Source organism: Channa argus, chromosome 6 (assembly GCF_033026475.1).
Source record: "Channa argus isolate prfri chromosome 6, Channa argus male v1.0, whole genome shotgun sequence".
Taxonomy (NCBI): domain Eukaryota; kingdom Metazoa; phylum Chordata; class Actinopteri; order Anabantiformes; family Channidae; genus Channa; species Channa argus.
Genome location: NC_090202.1, coordinates 3293221 through 3318408, shown reverse-complemented (window position 1 = coordinate 3318408; position 25188 = coordinate 3293221). Strand labels below are relative to the sequence as shown.

The following is a 25188-nucleotide window of genomic DNA, read 5'->3' as shown; positions in this document are numbered from 1 at the left end:
ATGGTGTCAAATGCAGCACTAAGATCTAACATAACAAGTATAGAGACTTGTCCATTATCTGAAGCCAAGAAAAGATCATTGGTGACTTTTTCCAATGTTGTTCCTGTACTGTGATGAAGTCTAAATTGTGACTGAAAGTCTTCAAACAAATAATTTCTGTATAGGTTGTCATATAATTGTTTTGCAACTACTTTTTTGGATATTAATTGGATATTGGTGTGTAATTGGCTAAAACACCTGGGTCAAGACAGGGCTTTTTAAGTAGTGGTTTGTTTACAGCTATCTTATAAGCCTGTCGTACGTAGTCAGTTTTTAGAGACAGATTAATGATGTCCAAAATAGTGTCTAATGAGGGTAAAGCATCCTTGAACAGTCTAGTCGGGATAGGGTCTAACAGTGATGTAGTTAATTTTGATGAGGTAATAATTGAAGTTAACTCAATGAGGTCTATGGGTAAAAAGCAGTCTAAGAGGGATTGGGGCCTTATTGATGATTATTGCAATGTTGTACATGGAGATCTATATGTAGGATCTGGGCGAGGACCTGGTGAATTCTTTCCCTGATAGCTACAATTTTATTTGTAAAGAAAGTCATGAAGTCATTGCTGCTAAGAGTTAAGGGAATACTATTAGGAATACTAGTCTCAACAGAACTATGGCTCTTAGTCAGCCTGCGTACAGTGCTGAAAAGAAACCAGGGGTTGTTCTTGTTTTCCGCTATTAGTACAACACTATTGAGTATTGTATGTAGTGAGGTTGCAGAATTATCAATAAGATAATCAACTTGTAGAGGAGTAAAGTTAAGGTGGCTACCCTTCCATTTGATGTAAGCTAATATTAAATATCATCCGTTATTGTTGATGCAGCTTTCCCAGTCAAGGCACCCTTGTAGTTTTTGCATTTTAAGATGTTTCTCTTAATTAATTTGTCTCCATGTGAAAAAAGGTTCCTGGGCTGCTGGTCAATGAGAGACTAGATTAAGCTGCATTCACATACAGTCACATACTGTCCTCTCTTTGAGGAACAAAAGTGCCAGTGGTTGTTCGTGCGTTACTGCTACACATCCTCTGACAGGATGTCACTGGTGCTTACCATTGGCTGTTTCACAAAGAGGAAACAACCATAGTATCAAACACCCAATGTCCAATAAATATGAGCTGTCTATTGGAGGTGTTTCAGGAGTTCAAAATGAAAAATGACACGTGAAAAATCTCGGGAAAATTGTTTATCTAAGGAATATTACAACTTAAGCACTACCATAAAACATTAAGTAAATCTTATGTTAAATCAAATGGCCTATATTCACTGTTCAACTATGGCAAAACCACATATTATTAAAACTTTAAAGGATAATCTTTGGAAGTCGAGACAGTAATTTGGAATTTAATAAATTCTTCTTATCTCATTAGGTTTTGTTAATTTAAGATAAAGAAAACATATATCCATTTATCACAAGAAAACATGTTTTTGGTTATCCCGAGATAACAAGATAATTTTCCTCTTATCATGAGATTAAGGCATAAAGAAGATAAGTGCATCCATGGCTGTTCTCAGCTTCCAGATGAAGGTACAGTTCTGTTAGCATCATCCTTTAGGGCTGTTTCCCTCAGAATATTCAAGGAGGAAGATTGCTTCAGGATTTTCACAATCACTGCAAACCAGAGCTTGGTGATACAGTGAAATAAACTGAATCTTAAAGTAAATTATTTTTCAGTGCTCTGGATGAGTCATGTTTTTAAAAGATAATTTTTATGTTTACATGAACAATACATGATTAAATAATAGGTTTAGTAAAACTGTATGCTGTTCATTAGTAACTAGGGCCATATATGCAATAAAAACAAAGGAAGACCTCACTAGCAAGGTTAATATAAAATATACATTTTACATGTTGTAACAATTATTAGCAATAACACCTGAAGCAACTCTGCAAAGAAAATATAAGCAATAGAAGTCACCCAGTGCATTTAGCCATAGTCAAGATAATCTGCGGAAGTTCAAATGGAGCATCAGAATGGGGAAGGAAGGTGATTTAAGTACATTAGCACAACATATCCAGAAACTTTCAAAGATGAGCATTATGACTAAAAGAAATTTCTAGTTATTGAGGAAAAAAAAAGGTTATCTTCTCCTGGTTACTATCAATCAGTAGAGATTTCTTGTAGAACCCTGTAAAGGTGGAGCTGATTTTAACCACTTCATGTAGTGACAGGTAGTCAACATTGCCTGGAGTTATTGTTTCACACATGCAACATACAGTGTGAGATTGTCAGAGCCAGAAGTATTCTCAAGGTTGGAAACTCCACTATAAAAAGTATGCTGTTTCCCAAAGCAGTGTTGTTTACAGTTTATTAAAGATGTGTGGCAAAAAAAACAAAAATGCCATGGCAGTCAAAACGTGATCAGCATGTTGTCGTTACACTTGGAAAAAAAATAATACATTTTGTACTTTGGCAATGACATATCATGGTAGCCTCCATTAAAATAATCGAGGCTTATGTGTTGCAGTAGTTGGTACACAATATTAGTTTCCTGATCATCTGGCTCCATCTTGTGGTCCAACCCTGGAAAAATATCAGTAGTTGGTTGGCGATATCTGCCTGTAGTGGAATCACACTTCTACTGTTAATGTAGTAAATAATGACACCCTGTTGCTATAACTCTGTATGGTATTTTTTTGACTGTGGAGGTGCTGTTGCAATTCTCAGATTAACTGCTTTAGTTTGCTGACTGATGTTCATATATTGATATTGTTTGTCAAATCAAAACTAAATAAATTGAACAAAATAAGCTTAGTTGGCAAACTCTTAGACTGAAAGAAAGAATCCCATTGCTTTTTCTAAAGTAACCTTTAAAGCATGACAAACAAACACTTTTGTCTTTTTGTTAATGTGTTTCCCCTATAATATTAATATTCAAGGAAGCATTTATAATTTGCATTTGGGAGTCTCTGTCAAATGCCCCTCTATCCTATCACTGGTGAAACAAATTATAACTAAGCAAAACTAAGTTCACACTGAATCCGAATAATATCAAAATTAGAACTAATTTGAAACTTTTAATGAAAACTGTAATGATCTTGCTTCTCACATGCATTTTCTCGTCATGTTTCGACCGTTTATTGCAGTCACACCATATAGTAGGTTGTTGCATTAGCTATGTATACTAACTCATAATTATCGTGCTGTTGTGTTAATGTGCAGCATTATTTAGATAGGTCCTCCTGCAGACAGCTATGTACAAATGTGTTGCCCTTGTTGGAATCCAATGATCAGAACAAAATTTTATGTGGGGCCCTGGAAGCTAGAGCTGAGTGTGTTGTTTCAGGACACACCTGGTGCTTAAATTATACTTTTACAAGATTATAATGTCTTAGATTTTAAGTTGACACTGTCAGATAATTGTGTTGTTGTTGCGGTTTTTTTGTTTTTTAATAAGATTACTTTGAAGCATCCAACAATCCTACAGCATAGACCTGATAAGCTCAAGATTTTGGGAAACTTTGATTGTGGGAGTCCATGTGCAGGCAAGTGAAGCCCTCACATTTTGTTAGTACCTTTGCGAGTGCCTTTTGTTTTGTTCTGCTTGTTGGTATTCCAATAAATAAAACACAGTATATCTCAACTGTGTCAGATCAGCTCCAGAGGTACCCTGATGCATTATGATGCCAGCTTTTAAGCCCTATATTTTAGTACTGGAAACCTACAAAATGTGTGTGCACGCACACGAGCAGCTGAAATGGGAGCAAGTGCAGAAGCATGTGAACTAAACTGTGGCAGTGGTGTGTGGCTGGGGGGTTAATGGCAGACCTGTTCAGGCCGGAGAGAAGAGGCTCCTATTTTTATCAACGCTCAATAGCTGTCCCAACATCTCCTGTCTTTCCACTTTCAAGCATAGCCAGCCTACAGAAACACTCGCCATCTCCTCAGCTCTGCTGTTTCACTTGCCACTTGCTTAGATCTCCTTGACTTTTCCCAGTCTTTTATTTACTTGGTAACATATAGGAACTATCTGGATACTAGAGTTGTGGAATTACATCACTAACAGGTAGAATAAATTGTGTAAACTTTTTATGTCAGGTGTGGTGTGGGGCCTGAATGTTAATTTGATGGTGGCACTATTTTTAGACTAGAGTTAGCTGAGGGAGAAATTTAAGTGGCTTTCCATCTCAAAGTCACATTTTACAATCGTGAATTATGTGTATGGTACAGTAATTTTGGCTGGTATGAAGAGGTGGTTCTGGATAAATGCTTAGCGGGAGTTCATATTTTGGTGTATAAGCTGGTAGAAAATGTTGTTGGGGAGGATTTTTTTCCACTCTCCTTTAGTTTAAATTTAACTGTCATTAATTAACTTACTGTTACAAGGCCTTTATTGATTATATTTTTTTTGTTTGTATGGAAATGTGATATTTTTTGTTCTTCTTCAGATCACATTTAGACTTGTATTATGGTTGGATGTTGAATCAGTAATGCTTCTGAAGTTTGTCAGTTTTATCAGTTTACTAAATTCTCAAAATTAAGTTTTAATTTAAATTGATAAAATTGTTTTCATGTCTTCTGAGTGGCTTTTTGTTTTAAATAACTGTAATTTTTACCTTCATTGGAGGCAGGAAGATCATCTTCTGGCATGTAAGATTATGCTGCATAATCAATATTTCAAAATGATACCTTGTTTATTTAAACAAAATTGTATCCACTCGAAGTAAAGACATAAATCTGACTGAGGTTTAGTAACACATGTCAACACTTTTTCCAGATACAACAGAAAAAGAATTGTTTATTCTGAATTTAGTTATGTGGTCAATAAGATTTTACACCTTAGCCTCCTAGACTAATGCTGCTTTTACACATGCCCAGAGGTGCTGCATGTAAGATCACAAATTTCTGTGTTAGTTAGTCCTGTCTTTATTCTGTGAGGCCTGGCCAAAGTCCTGGTATTGTCAGTGTGAGCTGGTCTGAGTGGATAGAGCTGTACACTGTCCGCAGGATTTAAAGTGAACAGATTTTTTTGTTTTGTTTTGTATTTTGACTGGCATGGCTGCATTTTATGGTCTGTAAACAAAAAGTCTGTCGTTTGACTTTTGGCTAGTCCCTCAGAGGCAGGATATGTTCTGCACATTGATTGTTTGTTTGTTTTTTACCCCAGTTGCACTTCCTGTTGCAACCATCCCATTTTTTCTGGGCTTGGGACTGGCACTAAGGTAGCTCATGATGACTGGGCGGGGCCATGCATGGTGGGTTGAGATTCAATCTCGTGGCCTTCTGCATGCCAACCTGATGCTCTACCCATTGAGCCACCAGTCCATTTACATCTGTAAAACAACTGAAAAGAACTTGCCATTGTAATTGACACTGAAATACTGGGGCAACTCTGGCTTAGGAAGGAGGAAGAGCAGTTGTCCATCCTGGCTCTGCCGGGCCACATGTCAAAATGTCTTGCACAAGACACTGAACCCCAACTGTAGTGAGTGCAGCCCACCTGCATAGCAGCTCTCCTATCAGTGTCTGAGAGTGTGAGATGGGTGAATGAGAAACAGTGTGAAGTGCTTTGCGTACCAGTAAGGTACAAAAGCAGTATATGCAAGACAATTTACCATTTAGTATCTCCTTGTTTAGAGGTTAGTCACATGACAGGTTACCTGACGAACCTAGATCTTCCAGTTGATTCCTACTGGGACTGAAGAAGCTGCTTGGATGAGTAGTGAAACGTTTCAAACAACGTTTTCATGACTCAACCTTCAGATACTGCGTTTAACTCTGCATGCAGGTAGCCGTGTCAGAAGGGCTTTTCAGTAGTCAAGACAAGATATGACGGTCCCTGCCACGGGCGTGGGTTTGCATATTAAGAAAAGTTAAGGTTTGATTTTTCTGCACAGTAAACCTGCATGCTTAAGAGATGGAAGAGATATGATTAATAAAGCTCAGTTGGTTGTGGATGATGACCCCCAGTTTTCTGTTGAACTTTGTAGGTACAGAATTTGAAGATCCTAAATTGATGATAATGTTGTATTCTATGGAAGGTTTGGCTGATGTCATTCTCTCATTAAAGCAGAGATGTTAGAAAGACAGGCAGAAATACAGTGACAGAGACGGTAGAATCGAGAAAGAAATGGGCAGGAAGAGCTGTGCGCCATCTGCAAAGTGAACATATGAAAAGCCCTGTGAGCTGATCATCGAAAATAGGGATGAGGTATAGATTGAGAAAGGAGGAGGACCAAGAATTCTTGCCCCTGCCAAGATACCTTGAAGGTTTGTCTACATAGGCCAGACCTAATCCAGGCTAGTGCCATACTAGAGATGCGCAAGTCATAGTGCTGTGGACATGGTTTTTCATATTCTGTATCATACTTGTTTATAGACTACAGATGTCCTGATCAAACACTATAGGTAACAGCTAAAGTCTGTATGTGAAGATACAATTGGCTTTATTGGCACACACAACTGTGTATTTCTGCTACAGCGGAGTTTCGGTACATTTTGTTTCCTTTCAGGGGTCACCAGAGTGAATCATCTGCCTCCATTTAACACTAACCTCTGCTCTGATGTTCTCATTTTTGGTCCTATCCTTCCTTGTCATGCTCAAGGAGAACCTCAACATCTTAAGCTCTGCTACCTCCAGCTCTGCCTCCTGTGTTTTCTTCAGTGCCACTGTCTCAAAGCCTTTCAATCTCGCTGCTCTTACCACTGTTTTGAACACCTTTCCTTTCATTCTTGCTGACACTCTTATATTACACAACACCCCTGACACTTTTCTCCACCCTATCCAACCTGCTTGCACATGCCTTTTTATCTTTTTTCCACACTCTCTGTTGCTCTGGGGCGTTGACCCTAATTCCTACATCTTCTTTACCTCGGCTCCTAACCTCAGCGTTGCACTTGGGTCTCTCTCATTCACACTGTCTTGCTGCAGCTAACCTTTATTCTGCTTTACACAGCAGACCTCCACCTCTCTAGATTTCCCTCGACCTGCTCCCTCCTCTCACTACAGATCGCAATGTCATCTGCAAACATCATAGTCCATGGAGTTCCAGTCTACCCTACCCTACCCATGGAGCCAGTCCATCACAAGAGCAAACAAGAAGAGCTCACAGCTGATCATTGATGCAGATCCACCTCCGAACTTTCTTGTCACATCGACAGCACACCTTAACATTGTTTTACAGCTCTCATACATGTCCTGTGCCCATCTAACATACTTGTCTGCTACGAGTTCTTCATACAATACCACTCCTATATCAGCACTCTTGTTATATGCTTTTTTTTTTTTAATCTACGGTGACAGAATGCAGCTCCATATGACCTTTTCTGTACTTCTCCATCAGCATCTTTAAAATATATACTGACTCTGTCCTAATCTTTCAGAATCAGATTTATTATTATTAATGATTATTTTCATCTAGTTCCATAGATAAATATAACTGGGTATCATCAGCATAGCAGTGGAAATTTATGGAGTGTTTTCTAATAATGTTGCCTAAAGGAGACATATATAAAGTAAAAAGTATTGGTCCTAACACAGAGCCTTGTGGAACTCCATAGCTAACCTTTGTGTGCATGGAGGATTCATCATTAACATGAACAAACTGAAATCTATCAGATAGATAAGATTTAAACCAACCTAGTGCAGTTCCTGTAATCCCAATTTCATGTTCCAGTCTCTGTAATAAAATGTTGTGATCAATGGTATCAAATGCAGCACTAAGATCTAACAGAACAACTATGGAGACCATTTTCTGAGGCCATGATAAGATCGTTGGTGACTTTTACCATTGCTGTTTCTGTACTATGATGAACTCTAAATCCTGACTGAAAGTCTTTATACAAATTATTCCTGTACAGGTGGTCACATAATTGTTTTGCAACTACTTTTTCAATTATTTTAGAAATAAAGGGGAGATTTGATATTGGTCTGTAATTGGCTAAAACAACTGGGTCAAGACAGGATTTTTTATGTAGTGGTTTTATTACAGCTACCTTATAGGCCTGTGGTACATAGCCTGCTTCTAAAGAGAGATTGATGATATCTAATACGAAGTATCTATTAAGGGTAAAGCCTCCTTGAGCAGTCTAGTTAGAATAGGATCTAGCAGACAGGTTGTTGATTTAGATGAGGTAATAATTGAAGTTAGCTCAGCAAGATCTATGGGTAAAAGTAGTCTAAGAGGGATTGGGGCCTTATTGATGATTCTAGCACTGCTGTACGTGAAGATCTATCTGTAATATTTGGGGGGAGAATCTGGTGAATTCTTTCTCTAATAGCTACAATTTTATTCATAAAGAAGGTCATGAAATCATTGCTGCTCAGATTTAAGGGAAAACTAGGGTCAACAGAACTATGGCTCTTAGTCAGCCTGGCTACAGTGCTGAACAGAAACCGGGTGGTGTTCTTGTTTTCTTCTATTAATGATGAATAAAATGCTGTTCTGGCATCACTGAGAGCTTTTTTGTACATTTGTAAACTATTTTTCCAAGCTAAATGAGATTCTTTAAATTTGTGGAACGCCACTTCCTTTCTAACTTTCGTATCGCTTGTTTTAAGTTGCGTGTTTGCGAACTATACCATGGAGATCGTCTCTTCTGGTTTACTGCCTTCTTTTTCAGAGGGGCAACACTATCTAATATTGTATGTAGTGAGGCTGCAGAATTGTCAACAAGATAATCTACTTGTGCAGGAGTAACATTAAGGTGGCTACTTTTTATTGTGTTTACAAATGGTGAAGCAAATGATGAAAGAATAATTTCTTTAAATTTTTTGACAGCTTTTTCACTTAAGCATCTGCTATAGTGGAATTTTTCCCTAACTGCTGTATAGTCCGTTAATGTAAATTCAAATGTTATTAAAAAAATGGTCAGACAGAAGAGAGTTGTTTGGAAATATTGTTAAATTATCCGTTTCAATTCCACACGTCCATACAAGGTCTAGGGTGTGACTAAAACAATGAGAGGGTTTATATACATTTTGGGTAAACCAATTAAATCTAATAATGAATTAAAGGCAATGTTCAGGCAGTTACTGTCAGCATCTACATGAATGTTAAAGTCACCCACTATAATGACTTTATCTGTACTAAGCAGTAAATCGGATAGAAAATCAGAAAATTCAATCAAAAATTCTGAATAAGGGACTGGGGGACAGTACACGATAACAAATAATAGTGGTTTTTGAGTTGAATGAATAGCTTTAGCTTAGAATTAGGCCAGCTGCTAATAAGTGAGATGGCCTGAGGAAAGAAACTGTTCTAAAGGATTTGACAGAAAGAGCTCTGTAGCGTCTGGAAGAGGTTGTGTCCAGGGCAAGGAGGGTCAGTGATGATTTATTGATTTATTGGTTGGCACACAAATGTCCATATGATATATGGTACAATATGATGTCACGGTGTCAGTCAGTTCATCCAGGTTTTCAGGCTCTCATCTGTACAGTCCAAGCAGTCCTGCAGCTGCTCTTTTGCCTTTCTGGTCCATCTCTTCACAGTTTTAGCCAGTCGCACTTAAAATCACACACACACACATACACACGTACATTCATTCATTCATTCACTCAATTAAGTTGGGGTTTAGCGTCTTTAGGACACTTCCACGTGTAATCAAAAAAGTGCCAGCATTTGTCTCGTTGAAAAAGAAGGAACAGTTTTAATCGAATCATTTTTTAAATTCAAAGGGTTTTCAGAAAGTGCAGTTCACTTTTGTTCTAGGATGAGGATCTCTGTTTCCTTTGCAAGGCTTAATTGTTTTGAGTTTGGGGCACTTCATTCTTACTTTTTTATCTTTAATCTTGCTCTAATCGGTATATCCATTAGGCTTTATACAATCCATTTATTGCTTTGCCATCAATATGAGTCTCTAAACACAGGGAAAAGTCCACGCTGTCACCTACATATTCTCATTTCTATTCCTGCATTCTCACCACTCTTCATTTCTTAGCTTTCCTCTATATCCTTATGCTCTCATCTCATCCATTCCGGTCCATGACAGCTGATCAGCCAACATGGCATTTTCATCTTGCTTTTTCTTCTGGAAACAAAAAGGAAGTCCTACTACACAATTTTGCAAAGCACTGCACAAGTTTACACCATTTTATACTATTTAATGCCGCATGTGACGTTTGTACAGGCTTGAAATTAAAATTGTATTTTTTTAATTGTGCTACGTCTCTATAGCAGTCATTTTGTAATGCGTGTTTTTTTTTTTTTTTATGGTAGCCCACCGGACTCCCCCGTTGGTTTGATTCACTGGGCTTTGAAATGACTCTTTCAGAAATGGGGTATTATAAAATAGTGTTTGCGTGATTTTATTTAGCAGTCTGTATGAAACAGAAAGTTTTTAATGGTGTATCAGTCTTTGCATTAAATCTGATAAACCTGTCTCTTTGCTTTAGAGTTAAAATGTTATTTTTCACTACTCAGTTTCCAAAATATTTAGCTCAATATAACATACAAACACTTTGAGTTTTAGCATGATGACATGATTCTTATACCTTATAAAAAATTCAGTCCTTAGACTTCCTCTCTTTCTTGTTGGAGTAGTCAGACATCGATGGGCTGCCCAACCGGGCCATATCAGTGCCAGCTCTAGACCCTGGCAGGGGGTTATTTTAGGCAAAAAGTCCTGCATCAGTTTCCCTCAAGGAGTCAGTAGCCCAGGTCAGGAGTCCCTCCCCACCTAAAGGCAGGATGCGTGGTAAAGTGCCAGAGCCCTTTAAAAGCTCTGGGCCATCAATAAACATTGCAGAACAATTTCTGAGTGCTGAACCACCACAATGTCCTCTGAGCCCAGAGCTAATTGTGACCACCAGCAAAAATAAAATGGCTTAATGGTTACATTCAATTGTAATATCAACCTTCTATGCACTAGTACCAACCAGGAGGATACTACAGATGAGCAGAGTCAGACACATAAGAAAGTAGTCAAGATGGTTTGTCGTGTGGGTAGGAAGATCTTACCCACAGAAGAGAATTAAATTACTAGGCTAACACAAACCTCAAACAATGCTCCTGAAGCAGCCAAGCCTTTGGCTAAACCAGTAAAAGCTGTGCCAATACCAGTGTCATTGTGTAAACCTCCCATGATGCCAGGGTTCTCTTTTAAACATGACATCATCAAAACAGAAGATAGAAACAATATTTCACAAGGATTGACGGACCTTATGGTCAGAGACAGAGCAAGGGAACTTCTTATTCAGACACCCAAAGATAAAAGACCAGAGAAAATGGAGTTGGACAAAGAGAATGAGAAGAAAGTTGAAAAAGTTGAGTGGGATGGGACAAATAAGAAGCACAGAAGAAATATAACCACCCAAAATCCACAGGAGGTTACTCACAAACCAACAAACTCTACTTTAGCTACACCTGCAGCCAAAAGTTTTGTGGTTGCTGTAAACCCAGCCATCAGTTTTTATTCCAGACCTTCATCATATGTACCAGTTGTTGGTTTTATCCCAGCACCCAAGTCCTTACCCTTGTCAGCAACCTGTGGATTTACGCCTGAACCCAGAACTGCCACAAAACCCATCCATCAAAGTAACGTTGCCACTCTAGCAGCTGAGAAATCTTCTTTCCCTTTTCCCACCATCACATTTCATATCCGCTCCTGAACCTGCTGTGGTTGCATCTTGCCCAGTACAATATTTGAAACATGATGCTCGGTTGTATCACCTTACTATTTACACTCATTTTAATTATTACCCCACTTTTAATTATTATTTATTTTATTTTAATAATTATTAATTATTATTATTATTTTTTTATTAAATAAATAATGGCACAGTGAAAAAATATTATGTTGTTTGTCTGAGGTCATATTTGCCTAATACTAAGACCCATTAAGATCAGATATTTTAATTAGGTTTTTATACACAAAACTGAATAAAAGAGTAGGACATTTTACACATTACTGAATCTTGCATATGAAAATTTTATATCGCTGGTCATTTGATATTTTGATGTAGGATATGCTTAGACAGGAATGGTAAAGCTAAAGTGCAACAAAAGAAAAAAGGCCATCTATTTTGTTGTGTATAGGACTTCATCTTTGACTAATATGTGCTGGGTGAAGCAACTGGAAAACAAAGCAACAACTCAACTATTGGTGTAAGCTTGTTGGGTTTTTCATAACTTATTGGAGTTTCCCCCATTTACCTATTGTTTCAGTTATTTACTCATCTGACAGCAGGTTTGAGTGTGGTAATGAAGTTGCATACATGTGACTGACGTAATGAATCACTACAATCCAGTGTTCCTGTTTGCTGTTTTGCAATATGTCATTCATTCATTTTCTGTGATCACGGATCCATTTTATTCTATTAATGTGAAAATATCCATAGTAAAAAGAAAAGTAAACCATTTTGCCAATCATTTGCTTCAAATGGGTCCTTTTCAAGGTGATTTTGCTTGCAAATTGGATGTTTGGATGTTTGGAGAAGTATGACAACCTAGACTGTTAAGATGCAATGATGGAGACTATGCAGATGATATTTCCATTTACCTGCACCCATATACTGTGTATATATGTCTGCACATTTGTGGCTATATATAACTGACTTTTGACCTCCCCATGCTGGCCAACTTATCAGGAATCAATGGAAGAAGATCCTGTGGCCGTCCTTCAGACATCTCATGCTGCAACTAAACAGTCCCAGGTCTGGTCTGTACTGTACCCGAGTGTATTTTACCACCTGCTCATCTCAAGATCACTGTGGAATGTTCAGTATTGTGCTTTCATCGTTTGTGTGGAAAGTGAAGTGTGTTTTGTTAACTTTGCAAATCAGGTACTCAGTTGTGACTTGAAGTGCTGTTTGTTTTTTTTTTTTAATCTTTAAAAATTTTTTTTATATATGATTTTATTGTTTTTGTTTTATTGTATATTACAGTTTTACTGTGTTCCTTCCTAAGTTTAATTTCTTTTCTTTTCTGCAGACCCAAGTTATCCCAAATATTTTGGTTGGCATTGAAATCCTTCACACAAACATGAAGCGAGTAGATGGTAGTGTGTTTGGTTTAAAGGTCTCATACACACTATCACACTTCAGCATCCAGTGCTCAGTGGACTATGAGACCTTTGAGTCCACTATTACCTTCTCCATAGTCATAATCATTGCCCTCATAACCTTTCAGCACGTACTGTTATCAAACTGCAAATTCTGGTAATTTTAAGAAGCTTGACATAAACAATTTCCTTGCCTTTGAATACACTAACTTTATTTTTGTCATCTACCAGGTGAAGACAGAGGACCAAATTGCAGCAGAACAAGCCTGGTATGGATCAGAAAAAGTCTGGCTAGTCCACAAAGATGGCTTCTCAATGGGTGAGATGGAATTAACATTTTGGAATCCAAAGTGCAATCTATCTCTTTGTTAGTAGAAAATTTTCACTAAATTTGATGGTCTTCAAACAGTTGTTAGTATATAGGTAAAAAAAAGACAATTGAAATGGTAAAATGGAATCTGTTCACTCTTGTATGTGTTACAAAGTAATCAAATATGAAGTCGGTGTGTGAATGTGATTATACTTGTGGTGTTGACTGTCCTGTGGCAAAGGGGGCTAGCGGTCAAAGATCCTCAATGTAACACACCCTATCATCCAACAGCTACTTGCTTTGAATGTGCTACTGAATGTCTTGATTCAGAAGAATTTTAGGACTAATTTCTTAGCATAATATCAACATTTAAATTAAAAAGAAATTTATTATTAACAAATGAAAGACAAATATACTCAACCTAATTGAATATTTGATGAATATTTAAAATATTTGAATTATCTGAATTAATTTAAAATAAACAATGAGCAATGAGCAAGATAAGTGAATTTAGAACCAGATTATAATTAATTTCTGGAAGTATTGTCTGCTGACAGAAAATTGACCTGGATGTGCTTAGCTTTATCATTGGTAGTAAATTGGGCTAAATGGTCATTTAGTTAATGCTCATGATCAGCCAACACACTCCCTGTAATTGACAAGACAGTGGATGAGAAATTGCAGGCAGTAATAATATTACTGTCTGAGAGGTTTACTTGTTTAAGATTGACTTTTTAATTTATTTGCGTTATGAGGCATGTATAGCACCTAAGTGTAGTGACATTTGTAAAATGGTTACCTTTGACCAAACCTGGGATAACTCTGTCCCTCCTTCTGTCTGCTCTTTGCATCAGGAGCAACTGAGTACCTCAGTCACAGAGTGCAGAGAGGCGAGACTGTAGTAACGCCACAGCTAACAACCACAACTTTTTTCCTTTCAGTCTTGGCTTCATTCTGTACTCAAATGCCATTCTCAAGTGCCTTGAGATGACTTTTCTTGTGAATTGGCGCTATATAAATAAAGTTGAGTTATATTGAATTGAACTAACTACACAGGTGTGGGAAATTAACTTAGAAATGTGTTTATATTTTATGTCATTTTTTTGTTTTTCATATATTTAAATGAAATAAATGTTCAATAATTGTAAACTTTAAATAACAAAACCTGGCATGAAATTGGAAGTAGTAGGAAAAAAAAGTAGGAAGATAAAAATAAAAAAGAAATGTGCTTTTAAGTCAGCACTGAAGATATACTTATGGAAATTAATACATGGCTGGGTTGAGGTTCAAATTGTAATTGGATGAGGATTTACTGTAGGACATTTGGATGAAGTAGTTTTAGCTTGGCAAACCTAATAGATTATAAATTAACTTTAATCAATTCATTTCAAGAAAAGCAAAGTCACATAGACCCAGTATAACCCTTCAGTGCTTGACATTAACATTTTTACACTACTCGCCATTCTGGCCAATTTTACTTGACCGAAATAGTAGATGTGCGCCTACTAAAAGATGAATACAATTAACATGGATTTGAACTATTATTATTTTTTATTAACATACAAAACATTAAATTAGGAGGTAATAATAATACACACCAGATTACATTTGTATAGCATGTCTGGCTGTAGTTTCTTGCTGTTGTTTTCCAAGGATAAGTTCCATTATGTAGTTTCCTGTGAAACTTCAAAATTTCATTTAACTTGTTTTTACACATTACACATACAGTAGTGGACAGTGTAAAGGTATAGCAAATGACTGCAGAGACAGAAACGTACAGCATGCAATAACAATCCACAGACCATAACTTGAGCTGTGGACACTCGTCTATCAGACACCCCTGCATTTGCTATTTAATGATCCTATTAAAATATGCTGATAAGTATGAGTACACCTGGCAAGATTTCAGCTACATATATATGTTTCCTGTCTTTTCTATTTACAGCCACTGTGGTGAAGACAGAGCCTGGCTCCCTACCAGAGGGCAAGGTAAAAATCAAACTGGAGCATGATGGGACAATACTGGATGTGGATGAAGATGACATAGAAAAGGTGAGTAAATAATGCCCTTAAATATTAATAGGCAGTGCTCCACTGAATGCATTACCATTCAGCAGTACTGATGTTTGACCATTGTGAGTTATCGGTTTCATGGTAAACCATGGTACAATTTCTCAACAATGAATTAAATAAATTCTGTGCAACCCTGCAATTTAAAACCACATTTAAGAACGCCCAGAGTAATCCACTGATAAAAAAAAAGCCTACTCTTGACACCTCTCTGGTTTAGAATTATAGACCCATCTCTTTTCTTCCATGTCTGGCCCAAACTTTTGAACAAGGAGTATTTAATCAACTTCCAGATTTCCTCTTTCAACATTAACAACCTCTTTCATGTAAACCAGTCTTCAAGAGTCGTCATTGTACAGAAACTGCACTCCTGACGGTCATGGAATCAGGCTGCAAAAGCTGTAGCTTAGTCTTCTTAATTCTACTCGATCTATTGGCAGTTTTCGACACTATGAACCACCAGATCCACCCTTCAGCATTATCCTATATCCCTTGGTTCTGTCACTCTGTGGTTTTATTGTCATTTTTATTATGCAGTTCTTCCTGCCTCGCTTACATTTCTAATTAGATAAGATAGAGACAACCTCAACTCCACCTCTCAAATATAGAAGGTCTAGTCTTCCCAACCAGACCTTTAGTAAAACACAGCTTCAGAATCAACTAAGACTTTCCAGAAGTAATTTTTTTCTATCTATCTATCTATCTGTCTATCTATCTATCTATATATAGATATATATATCTATAGCTATATAGATATAGATATCTATATCTATATCTATATATATATCTATATCTATATATCTATATATCTATATCTATATCTATATCTATATATATATATATATATATATATATATATATATATATATATATATATATATATATATATATATATATATATATATATACCTTGACCTTATGACCTTGCCCTCTGGTGGGTATTGGAGTATTAGAATGCCTTTATAATTGGATCACCTATCCTCCATGTGACACTGAACAGACGTGTTAGCCAAGACAGCCTGTCAATGTCCAGAGCCTTCAGCATCCAAGGGGCAAATCTCATCCACACCTTGTGCAAAGCGGCTGAAGAGCTATTTAATTAGCTCAGAGACCTCCACCACGCTTCTCCCAGGTCTTCAGGCTCTGCCTCCTCCTCACGGGGCATGTTGGCCAGGTTCATAAGTTCTTTAAATTGTTCCTTCCACTGTCCAAAGATACCCTTTGTCTAAGGCAGCAGTTCTTGCAGTAGAGCAGTCTGGGAATGCCCAGCTTTCCCTTTCTCAGCTGTCTGATCATTTGACAGAACTTCCTGGAGGCCAACTTATAGTCCTTTTTGCATAGTTTTTGAATCCACAGCCTCCATGAGCCCTGTTGGCCTGCCAGTATTCATATGCTGCTTCAGTAGAACCATGGACCATTCATGCACGAACGGCATCCTCCTTCAGCCTGCCGCCTCCTTTACTGCTGTGACTACCTGGGGGTCTTCAGGTTGCCAACACAAATCACCTACAACCTTCCAAATACAACTGAATGTGCCTGCTTCCACAATGGAGGATTTAAACTTTGTCCATTCGGATTTCATGTCCCTAACCTCTCCCAGATGCAGGAGACATTCTTCTGGAGGTGGGACTTCAAGATCTCACAGACAGGGTTCCCCGGTCAGGCATTCCCAGGACATCTTTACTACATGATTGGGCTTTTCAAGTATGTCTGTAAGTCCTGAATTGTTGACGGTGTCTATTCATTAAAATGATGGAGTCATCAGTGCTGATCAAGGGCCAAAACAGGACATGGCTGAATGAACTCAGACACAACTCACTGTAACTGGATGGTTTTTAGGTGAGGGCAGGTAGGCAAACACAGGTGGTCTGCTGTGGTGTGTGGGAAGGAATGCTGCTGCAGGTTCTTTATCTCTACAATCATCAGACGTTGGTCTCCAGTACTTCCAGAAAACTCAAGTAGTTTAGTGCTGCATATTATTTTTTTGTCACTTACACATTCAGATTTCATATTGATAGATGATTAGTCGTTTGGATTTTCACTTCAAATAAAAGAGAATGATGTATAGTTATTCAGGGGTAAAGAAGGAGAACAACATTTTATTGTCATTTATTGTCATATACACATATTGCACAAACTTGTTACAATGAAATTCTGCATTTGACCCATCCTGGGGGGAATGGGCAGCCTAGGCAGTGTCTCATTCAGGGACACACCTGGTTGATAGGCTACGATTTGTTCCTACCGGAATTTGATCCTGCAGACTTCTGCATCCCATCTTGCTGCTCTACCTACCTACTAATACATTGAGCTACCAAACTGCATGGCAAGGGGGATGAGGATGATCTTTATACCGGTTAGAAGAACAAGCAAAAAAATGCTGCTCTTAATAACCATAAAATACCTCCTTCTTAGTAGTCTGTAGATTTAATTTTAAAGATGAGTTTGTTCAAAATTTATAAAAACACATTAGTGATGTACATGGTTGCATAGGGTAGGGTGATGCTTATTACCACAAAAACATATTTTATGTTATATTTGTTATATTTGCATCAGCCAATTTGACTGTGTTTTCTTGGTGGCTTTCAACATTGCTCCCGGCAATCCCTTGCTTGACCTTTAGTGCTTGAACCAAAAATAAATTTGGTTCCTGGATCATTTTGCAATACCAATAGACTGTACACTAGTTCCAATTACAACTAATAGTCCAGTGTTTTTCCCAATTGAGTTGTCCACCTCTTTTGCTATGCAAATCCTATCATTGTCATTTCCATTTATAGGCCAACCCTCCATCATATGACCAGTCAGAGGACCTAGCCTCACTGCTCTATCTAAATGAATCCAGTGTAATGCACTGCCTCAGACAGCGCTATGGGGGAAATCTCATCCACACCTACGCTGGGCCCAACTTGGTGATCATCAACCCTCTTAGCACACCTTCCATGTACTCCGAGAAGGTAAGCTTATCTTGAAATTTGCATTGTAAATATTTACGATTTGGCAATTTCCCACTTTTATAAGGTGTGTAAGAAAGATGTACCTGAATGTTTTGCTGACTTCCTTCCCCCATCAGGTAATGCACATGTTCAAGGGCTGTCGACGTGAGGACTCAGCTCCTCATATCTACTCTGTAGCACAGATGGCCTTCCGCAACCTACTCACCACCCGACAGGATCAGTCCATTGTGCTACTAGGCAAGTCTGGCAGCGGCAAGACCACCAACTGCCAGCACTTGGTCCAGTACTTGGTCTCCATCGCGGGAAGCACAGGCAAAATCTTCTCTGGTGAGTCTGCAAAAGATGGGACACAAATATATATGTTGTATAAGCCTTTTTATTTCATTATTTTTTTATGCAGTCATTTTTCAAAATATGACATGCATTATAATTAAAATAAAATGTCTTTTTCATTGATTGAGAGACATTTTATTGAAAATGAAAGACATTTTATTTTATTTTATCTACTTTTCCTTTTTTAAACAGTTTTGATGTTGTGTAAAAGATAAATTCTGTTTACAGCCACAATTTAAGCTGGTGTTCTTATTAACTTTAGTCTTTTTATTTTATGTTCAGTACAGTGTCATATTATGTTCCGCAGACTTCTTGGCATGTAACTTGTGACTGTAGACTCTATATGCTGGAACATCTCGTTTTTTTCTTTTTTGTGACACAGCTGAGAAATGGCAAGCAGTCTATACCATCCTGGAAGCTTTTGGCAACAGCTCCACAGCAATGAACACCAATGCCAGCCACTTTTCTCATGTGGTATCCCTTGACTTTGACCAGGCTGGTCAGGTGGCCTCTGCATCTATCCAGGTAATGCATATATGTACACACCTAAGCACGCATGCATGCACACAGACCCACACACACACACACACACTCTCTCTCTTTTTACTTCAGTTTTTATCAGCTTAAAAACACTGTCTAGGAGATTAATGTTTGCAGGATTAAACAGAGCCTGTGCTAACCCTTAAATCCTTTCACACTTAAAAAAATAATTCTTTACTGAGTACATCTATTGCAGAACTGTCTGACCCATGTTGTCTCCTTCCCCTTAGACGATGCTGCTGGAGAAAATGAGGGTGAGCAGAAGACCTGAGGCAGAATCCACCTTCAATGTCTTTTACTACCTGATGTCTGGAATTGACAACAGCCTGAGGTGACTCCTCCAGCTCTTCATTGATAACTAAATTACATAATTTGATAATAATACAAATGCAGTGGGAGAAAGAAATATTGAATACATTGTTTTCTTATAAATAGATCTAGGACAGCTGCTTTATAACTTCGTTTGACTGTCAAATCAAAAGCAATCAGTGTTTGCAGAGAGAAATGGAAAATAATTTAAAAAATTATAATTACAGTGGGTGTAGAAAAAAAATCACCGTCTTTTAAGACTGTGTGTGTGTAGATATGTTGACCTGTAGGATTTTAGGATTTAAGTTCTTTTAGAGTCCTGTTGATTCATTTGTGAGTCACTAAATCGTAGGCTTTCATGTCGATCCAGTACACAGGTTAGTAAGTCTGGCAATATACTGCCACAACATTAACACTGTAAAGTGCTTCATAAGCAGACCATTTACTTTTAAGCATTTGATGTGCAGACAGGTTTTTAACCTATAACGATATTTCCTAGTATATAATATTTTTATTAAATAAACACCTATATATGAAAATAATAGGCGGTATTAATGTTGTGTCTGATCAGTGTATACTGTGGAAATCTCTTACGGCACTATTATTTGTTAATATAGCAATTCTGTCATGACCATTTACATACAGAGCATTTGGAAAGTTTTCAGACCCCCTTCACTTTCACTTCACTCAGTCTTGTTATGTTGAAGCCTGAAATTACAGTTTCATTTTTGCAACAACACTTGAAATTCTCTTAATTGTTGCTGAGATGTTCCTACACATTAACTGGAGTCCACCTGTGGTAAATTTAAATTGATAAGCCATGATTTGAAAAGAGACACAGTTCCCTATATAAGGCCTCACAGCTGACAATGCATACCGTATGAGAAAAAAAGCCATAAGATTAAAGGAAATGCCTGCAGAGACAGGATTGTTGCAAGGCACAGATTTCTACTTCACTACAGGTTTCCAATAGCACAGTGGCCTCCATCATTCTAAAATGGAGGAAGTTTGGTACAGCCAGGACTCTTCCAAGAGCTGGCCACACATAGAAACTGAACAATCAGGGGAGAAGGGACTTTGTAAGAGAGGTGACTAAGAACCGGATGGTTACCCTGACTGAGCTCCAAAGATCCTGTGAGCAGATGGGACAAAGTTCCAGGTCAACCATCACTGCAGCCCTCCACCGATCTGCACTTTATGGCAGAGTGGCCAGTGGCCTCTCCTCATACCAAACACATGAAAGTGCGCTTGGAGTTTGCACAAAAGCACCTGAAGGACTCACACTGTGAGGACTGACAACTGAAATTGGCCACTGATGGTCCCCTTTTAACCTGACTGAGCTTGAGACGATTCGAGGCTATAATTGCTGTCAAGGTGCTTCAACAAAGTGCGGAGCAAAGCGTCTGAATACTTATGTACATGTTTTATTTCAGTTTATATTTATTTTTCAAAGAATGCATAGACATTAATAAATTTCTGTACTCACTTTGTCATTACTGCTCTGTTCCGAATCATTTAAAAGTGAGCGAATGGGCATGTTTACGACGTGTCAGTCAACTGCAGTCATAGATGCATGGCTCAGATGTGCTAAAAACAAAACACATTTATTCACAGCTTAAGTCTTCTATCATGTGCCTCCTGTGTGCGCTGAGTGTGCACTGAAATTGAGCACGTTAGGATGGTTCTTAATCAGGTGTTGGTTAGTCCAGGTAGCTGTGAGGCAGCAGAGCTAACCAGTCCACCACCGTGCTGCCCACCTTTAAACCCATTGAGCAGAATTGTAAAATTTGAATCTCTTCTAACATATTGTGTCTGGGTGTGGCATACAGTCTATTCTAACACAGACAAAAAGGTGCTCCAAAGGATGGTGAGAGCAGGTAAAAAAAATTATCACCTGCTTGCTGCCATCCTTAGTAGACATAACCGCATCACGTTATCACAGTAGAGTCAAAAACATTGTTAGACTACTTTCATCCTGGCTAATACTTGTTTATACTGTCTGCTTACACTTTTTGTTATTATAATTATTAGAATTTTTCTTATGGGCAAAAGTGTATTTTAATAATATACAGTAATAATTACAGTAAAGACTGACTCTTATCTTTGTTTATATTATGTACAAATTTCTTGTATATTATGGTTATATCTTAATAAAGACATCTAGAAAACATGTGCATTGTCACTGCAGCCATGCTAGGACATTTGCACAATCTTTATTATTCAGCATACTACTAACAACATTCTCATGATTCAAAAATATATTGCTACAACAAGCAGTAGGTTGCCCAACAAAAACATATTACTTCTGTTAATTAAAAGAATATTGTTGACATTCATGTGACATTAAAAACACAACAACAACCATATACTGTATTGTTTTACCTACACTGAGAAACTGATTCTAGTGTTTTGTTTCTCTCTTCCAGAACAGAGCTTCACTTTAACCATCTGGCGGATTACAGTGCTTTTGGGATCCTACCACAATCAAAGGTCATCTACCTAAATAGTTTTACTTGGATGATTTGTTACACTGAACCCATTGTTACAGCAAGTTTTGTTTATTGGTTTTTTTTTTAGGCAAATGATAAAAATAACAATTTCAATTCAAAAATTTCAAATTGTATGTGTATTTTTTAAAATTGTTATTCCACCCTTGTATTAAAATGCATCTTAATTAATTAGAGCCTTTAACTGTGACCTTGTGGATTTAAAGAGAATACATCTTGATCAAAACAATTTGCTGATTTATTTGCAGATTTTTTATTGTTACAGTAAAAAACAGATGGTATTTGATGCATTAACAGGTATAGGTAGCACCCATGTTTAGTGAAGTTTTAAAAGTCAGATTTTTAGCAATCGGATTAAAAATGTTAATATTGTATATGTTTTAGATGTCATTTGTAAACCTTTGTAGTTTACGAGTTTATTGGTGGATTTGACAGAGATTAAGTTTTGGAGAGTTGCAGTTCATGAGTCATCAAGGTCATTAATTCTGTTCACATCAAGGCAAATTGTGAGTCTGTTTTAGTTAACTAGTTAGTTTACTGGTTATATTTAAAATCATTTTAATGTAGAGTGTGTTTACCGATACTGGAAAAAAAAACATTTACTGTACAGCTGCAGTGCATTCAAAACGTTTTCAGAACTACTTTGCTTTTTTCAATTTTGTTATGTTGCAGCCTGATACTACAATTGCTTTAAAAACAATTCTGATTAATCTACATTTAGTACTCCACAATGACAAAGTGAAAACACAATTTCAGAAGTGTTATAAAGTTATGAAAAAGGAAAAAATGAGAGATCCTGTGCGGTGTGGAGAAAGTTCCAGAAGGACAACCATCACTGCAGCTTTCCACTGATCTGGGCTTTATGGTAGAGTGCCTAGATGAAAGCCTCTCATCAGTTCAAAACACCTGATTACTGGCTTGGAGTTTGCAAAAAAAGCCCCTGAAAGGCTCTTACACTGAGGAACACTATACTCTGGTCTGATGAAAACAAGATTCAACTTTCTGGACTCAATTTAAAACGTTACGTCTAGAGAAAAGTGGGCACCATCCAATACCATCCCTGCAGTGAAGCTTGGTGGTGGCTTCATGCTGTGGGCGGTGCTTTTCAGCAGCAGGGCCTGGGAAGGTGAATGAAGTAAAAAACAAAGATATTCTCAGTAAGGTTCACCTTCCAACATGACAGCACCTATACCATAAAACACAATTTTAACCAATGTAATTAGTTATAGAAATTGTAAATCAATATGTGGGAGTAACTTGGATAAAGTGGCAGACTAACACAAAAAAAATCAAACCTGATCTCATTTTCTGCAGACTGAGGACAAACAGAGAGCCTTACAACAGTTCACAAAGCTACAAGCTGCCATGAAAGTTCTGGGCATCTCTGGTGAAGAACAAAGGGCCCTGTGGCTGATCCTGGGGGCAATTTACCACTTGGGGGCTGCAGGAGCCACTAAAGGTAGAAACTTACAACAGAGTGTACAAGTTGTTTGATTGCTTTGCAGTGAGAAGTCAGTTAAGTTTTACAGCTCATTAATAATGGGGTAATATTTTCGAAGCACCAAACTAATATAGGGGTAATATCTGGAATGCAGATGTATCCTTCACAAACCCAACCCAGTCTATGTCAGCAGATGCATTGTGTAAGCATGCTTAAACAAAAAGACAAACAAATAGATCTTGCAAATTTTTTTATATTATATTCATATATTTATTTATTATATTTATGACTTGTGCAACAATGGCCTCATATGGCTACTCTTCTAGGAATCTTCCATCTTTACCACTAAAGATATCACCAAACGATTATTTAGAAACAGATTTACATTTTGCAGGTCTCTTTGAAGGTTACTCATCAACTACCACCTGTGTTATCTTGTATTACTACCCACTAGTTTATTTAGTTTCCATAATATTAGATGAAAGACATTAGGCATAAGTGCTTAGATCACTATTTATTAGATTGTGGAGAGGTCTGAATTAGGAAGGGCTAGATATATCAGAGTATGCCTTTTATTAAACAGGCTCCAGCCCCCATGATTAGATACTAATTTACTTAAGAGAGCCTGTGTTTCCAGTAGGGACTTATCGTTTCTAACTGATTAGCTTGTTCTTTCAAAGCATGATGATAGATTTTTTGCGTTTTTTTGCCAGTCTATTTGCTTTCTGGTAATTATGAATTGATGAATGCTTTAACTGCTATGTCTAACCCTCTCTCTTTATTCGCATGTTTGCATGCGGTGCCCTATTCAACACAGATGGAGATGAAGGTAATAGAAAAAAACACACTCAGGTAGTGGACTGACTGAACAAAACCTGTTTTGTTTGCATTTACTGTCTTAACGCCTTTATTATTTCTTACAGGTTTTAAATACATTTTTATTCTTTCTGCTTCCATTTCCCTTTTTTACCTTCTCTTCATCCCTTTCTCTTGTGTTTTTATGATTGTCATGACATAGCCATGGCTTGTTCTAAAACATGGCCGTTGACAAAATGTACTTCTCATCCAGAGGACTGTAAACTTAATATTTCATATTTTGTAAATTCACACAGGGCAACCGTATGTTGCCTTTTCTTTTACTTCAGATGTTCACATAATTTAATAGCTACCTTTCCTTAAAAGCACCATAAATGTAGACCAGTAGTTACCTGCTCCACTTGCTAAAAGGCTCAGTAGCTTATTAATGTCATAATCTGGAGTTGGGTTTATATTATCAAAATTTTTCCTTGTCCTCCTTTCACATGATGTTTTCAAATTCAGTATTAGCTAAATTGGTTGGGGTTAAAAAACAGGCTCAGACACATTTTTAACTGAAATGTCAGTCAATATAGTTAAATGCTCCACTCCCATCATAACACTATTTTAAATTTCTTTGTAGTGGGACGTAGGCAGTTTGCTCGCCATGAATGGGCCCAGAAAGCAGCCTATCTCCTGGGCTGTACTTTGGAGGAGCTTTCTTCCTCCATCTTTAAGCACCAGACCAGAGGACTGCAGCATGCTGCCTCATTCAGAGGGGGGCAGGATGAGACTGGCCAAAGTGACAGTTCAGGTAAAAGCTAAATTGCAGTCTTCAATTATACGCTAACTTTATGAGAAATAAACAATAAGTACTGATTTACTTGTTGTGGGAAAATGTAAAAATAAAAAAATTAGCATAGCTGATGTAACAGAGGAATTGT

General features: G+C 37.5%; 1 protein-coding gene across 6 annotated transcripts in view; it reads left to right on the top strand.

Annotated features, from left to right (window-relative positions):
- Nucleotides 1-25188, top strand: part of myo18ab (myosin XVIIIA b) — a 105858-nt gene that overhangs the window by 9689 nt on the left and 70981 nt on the right. For 5 of the 6 annotated variants that reach the window (XM_067506465.1, XM_067506462.1, XM_067506461.1 and 2 more), the window contains exons 3-13: nucleotides 12570-12635; nucleotides 13214-13301; nucleotides 15238-15344; nucleotides 18143-18319; nucleotides 18436-18646; nucleotides 19035-19177; nucleotides 19423-19523; nucleotides 21928-21991; nucleotides 23323-23467; nucleotides 24267-24278; nucleotides 24888-25058. In XM_067506465.1, the coding sequence (XP_067362566.1) occupies nucleotides 12570-12635; nucleotides 13214-13301; nucleotides 15238-15344; nucleotides 18143-18319; nucleotides 18436-18646; nucleotides 19035-19177; nucleotides 19423-19523; nucleotides 21928-21991; nucleotides 23323-23467; nucleotides 24267-24278; nucleotides 24888-25058 (1285 nt within the window). The remainder of the gene's footprint in view (nucleotides 1-12569; nucleotides 12636-13213; nucleotides 13302-15237; nucleotides 15345-18142; nucleotides 18320-18435; nucleotides 18647-19034; nucleotides 19178-19422; nucleotides 19524-21927; nucleotides 21992-23322; nucleotides 23468-24266; nucleotides 24279-24887; nucleotides 25059-25188) is intronic. The other variant, XM_067506466.1, reaches the window with a different exon arrangement.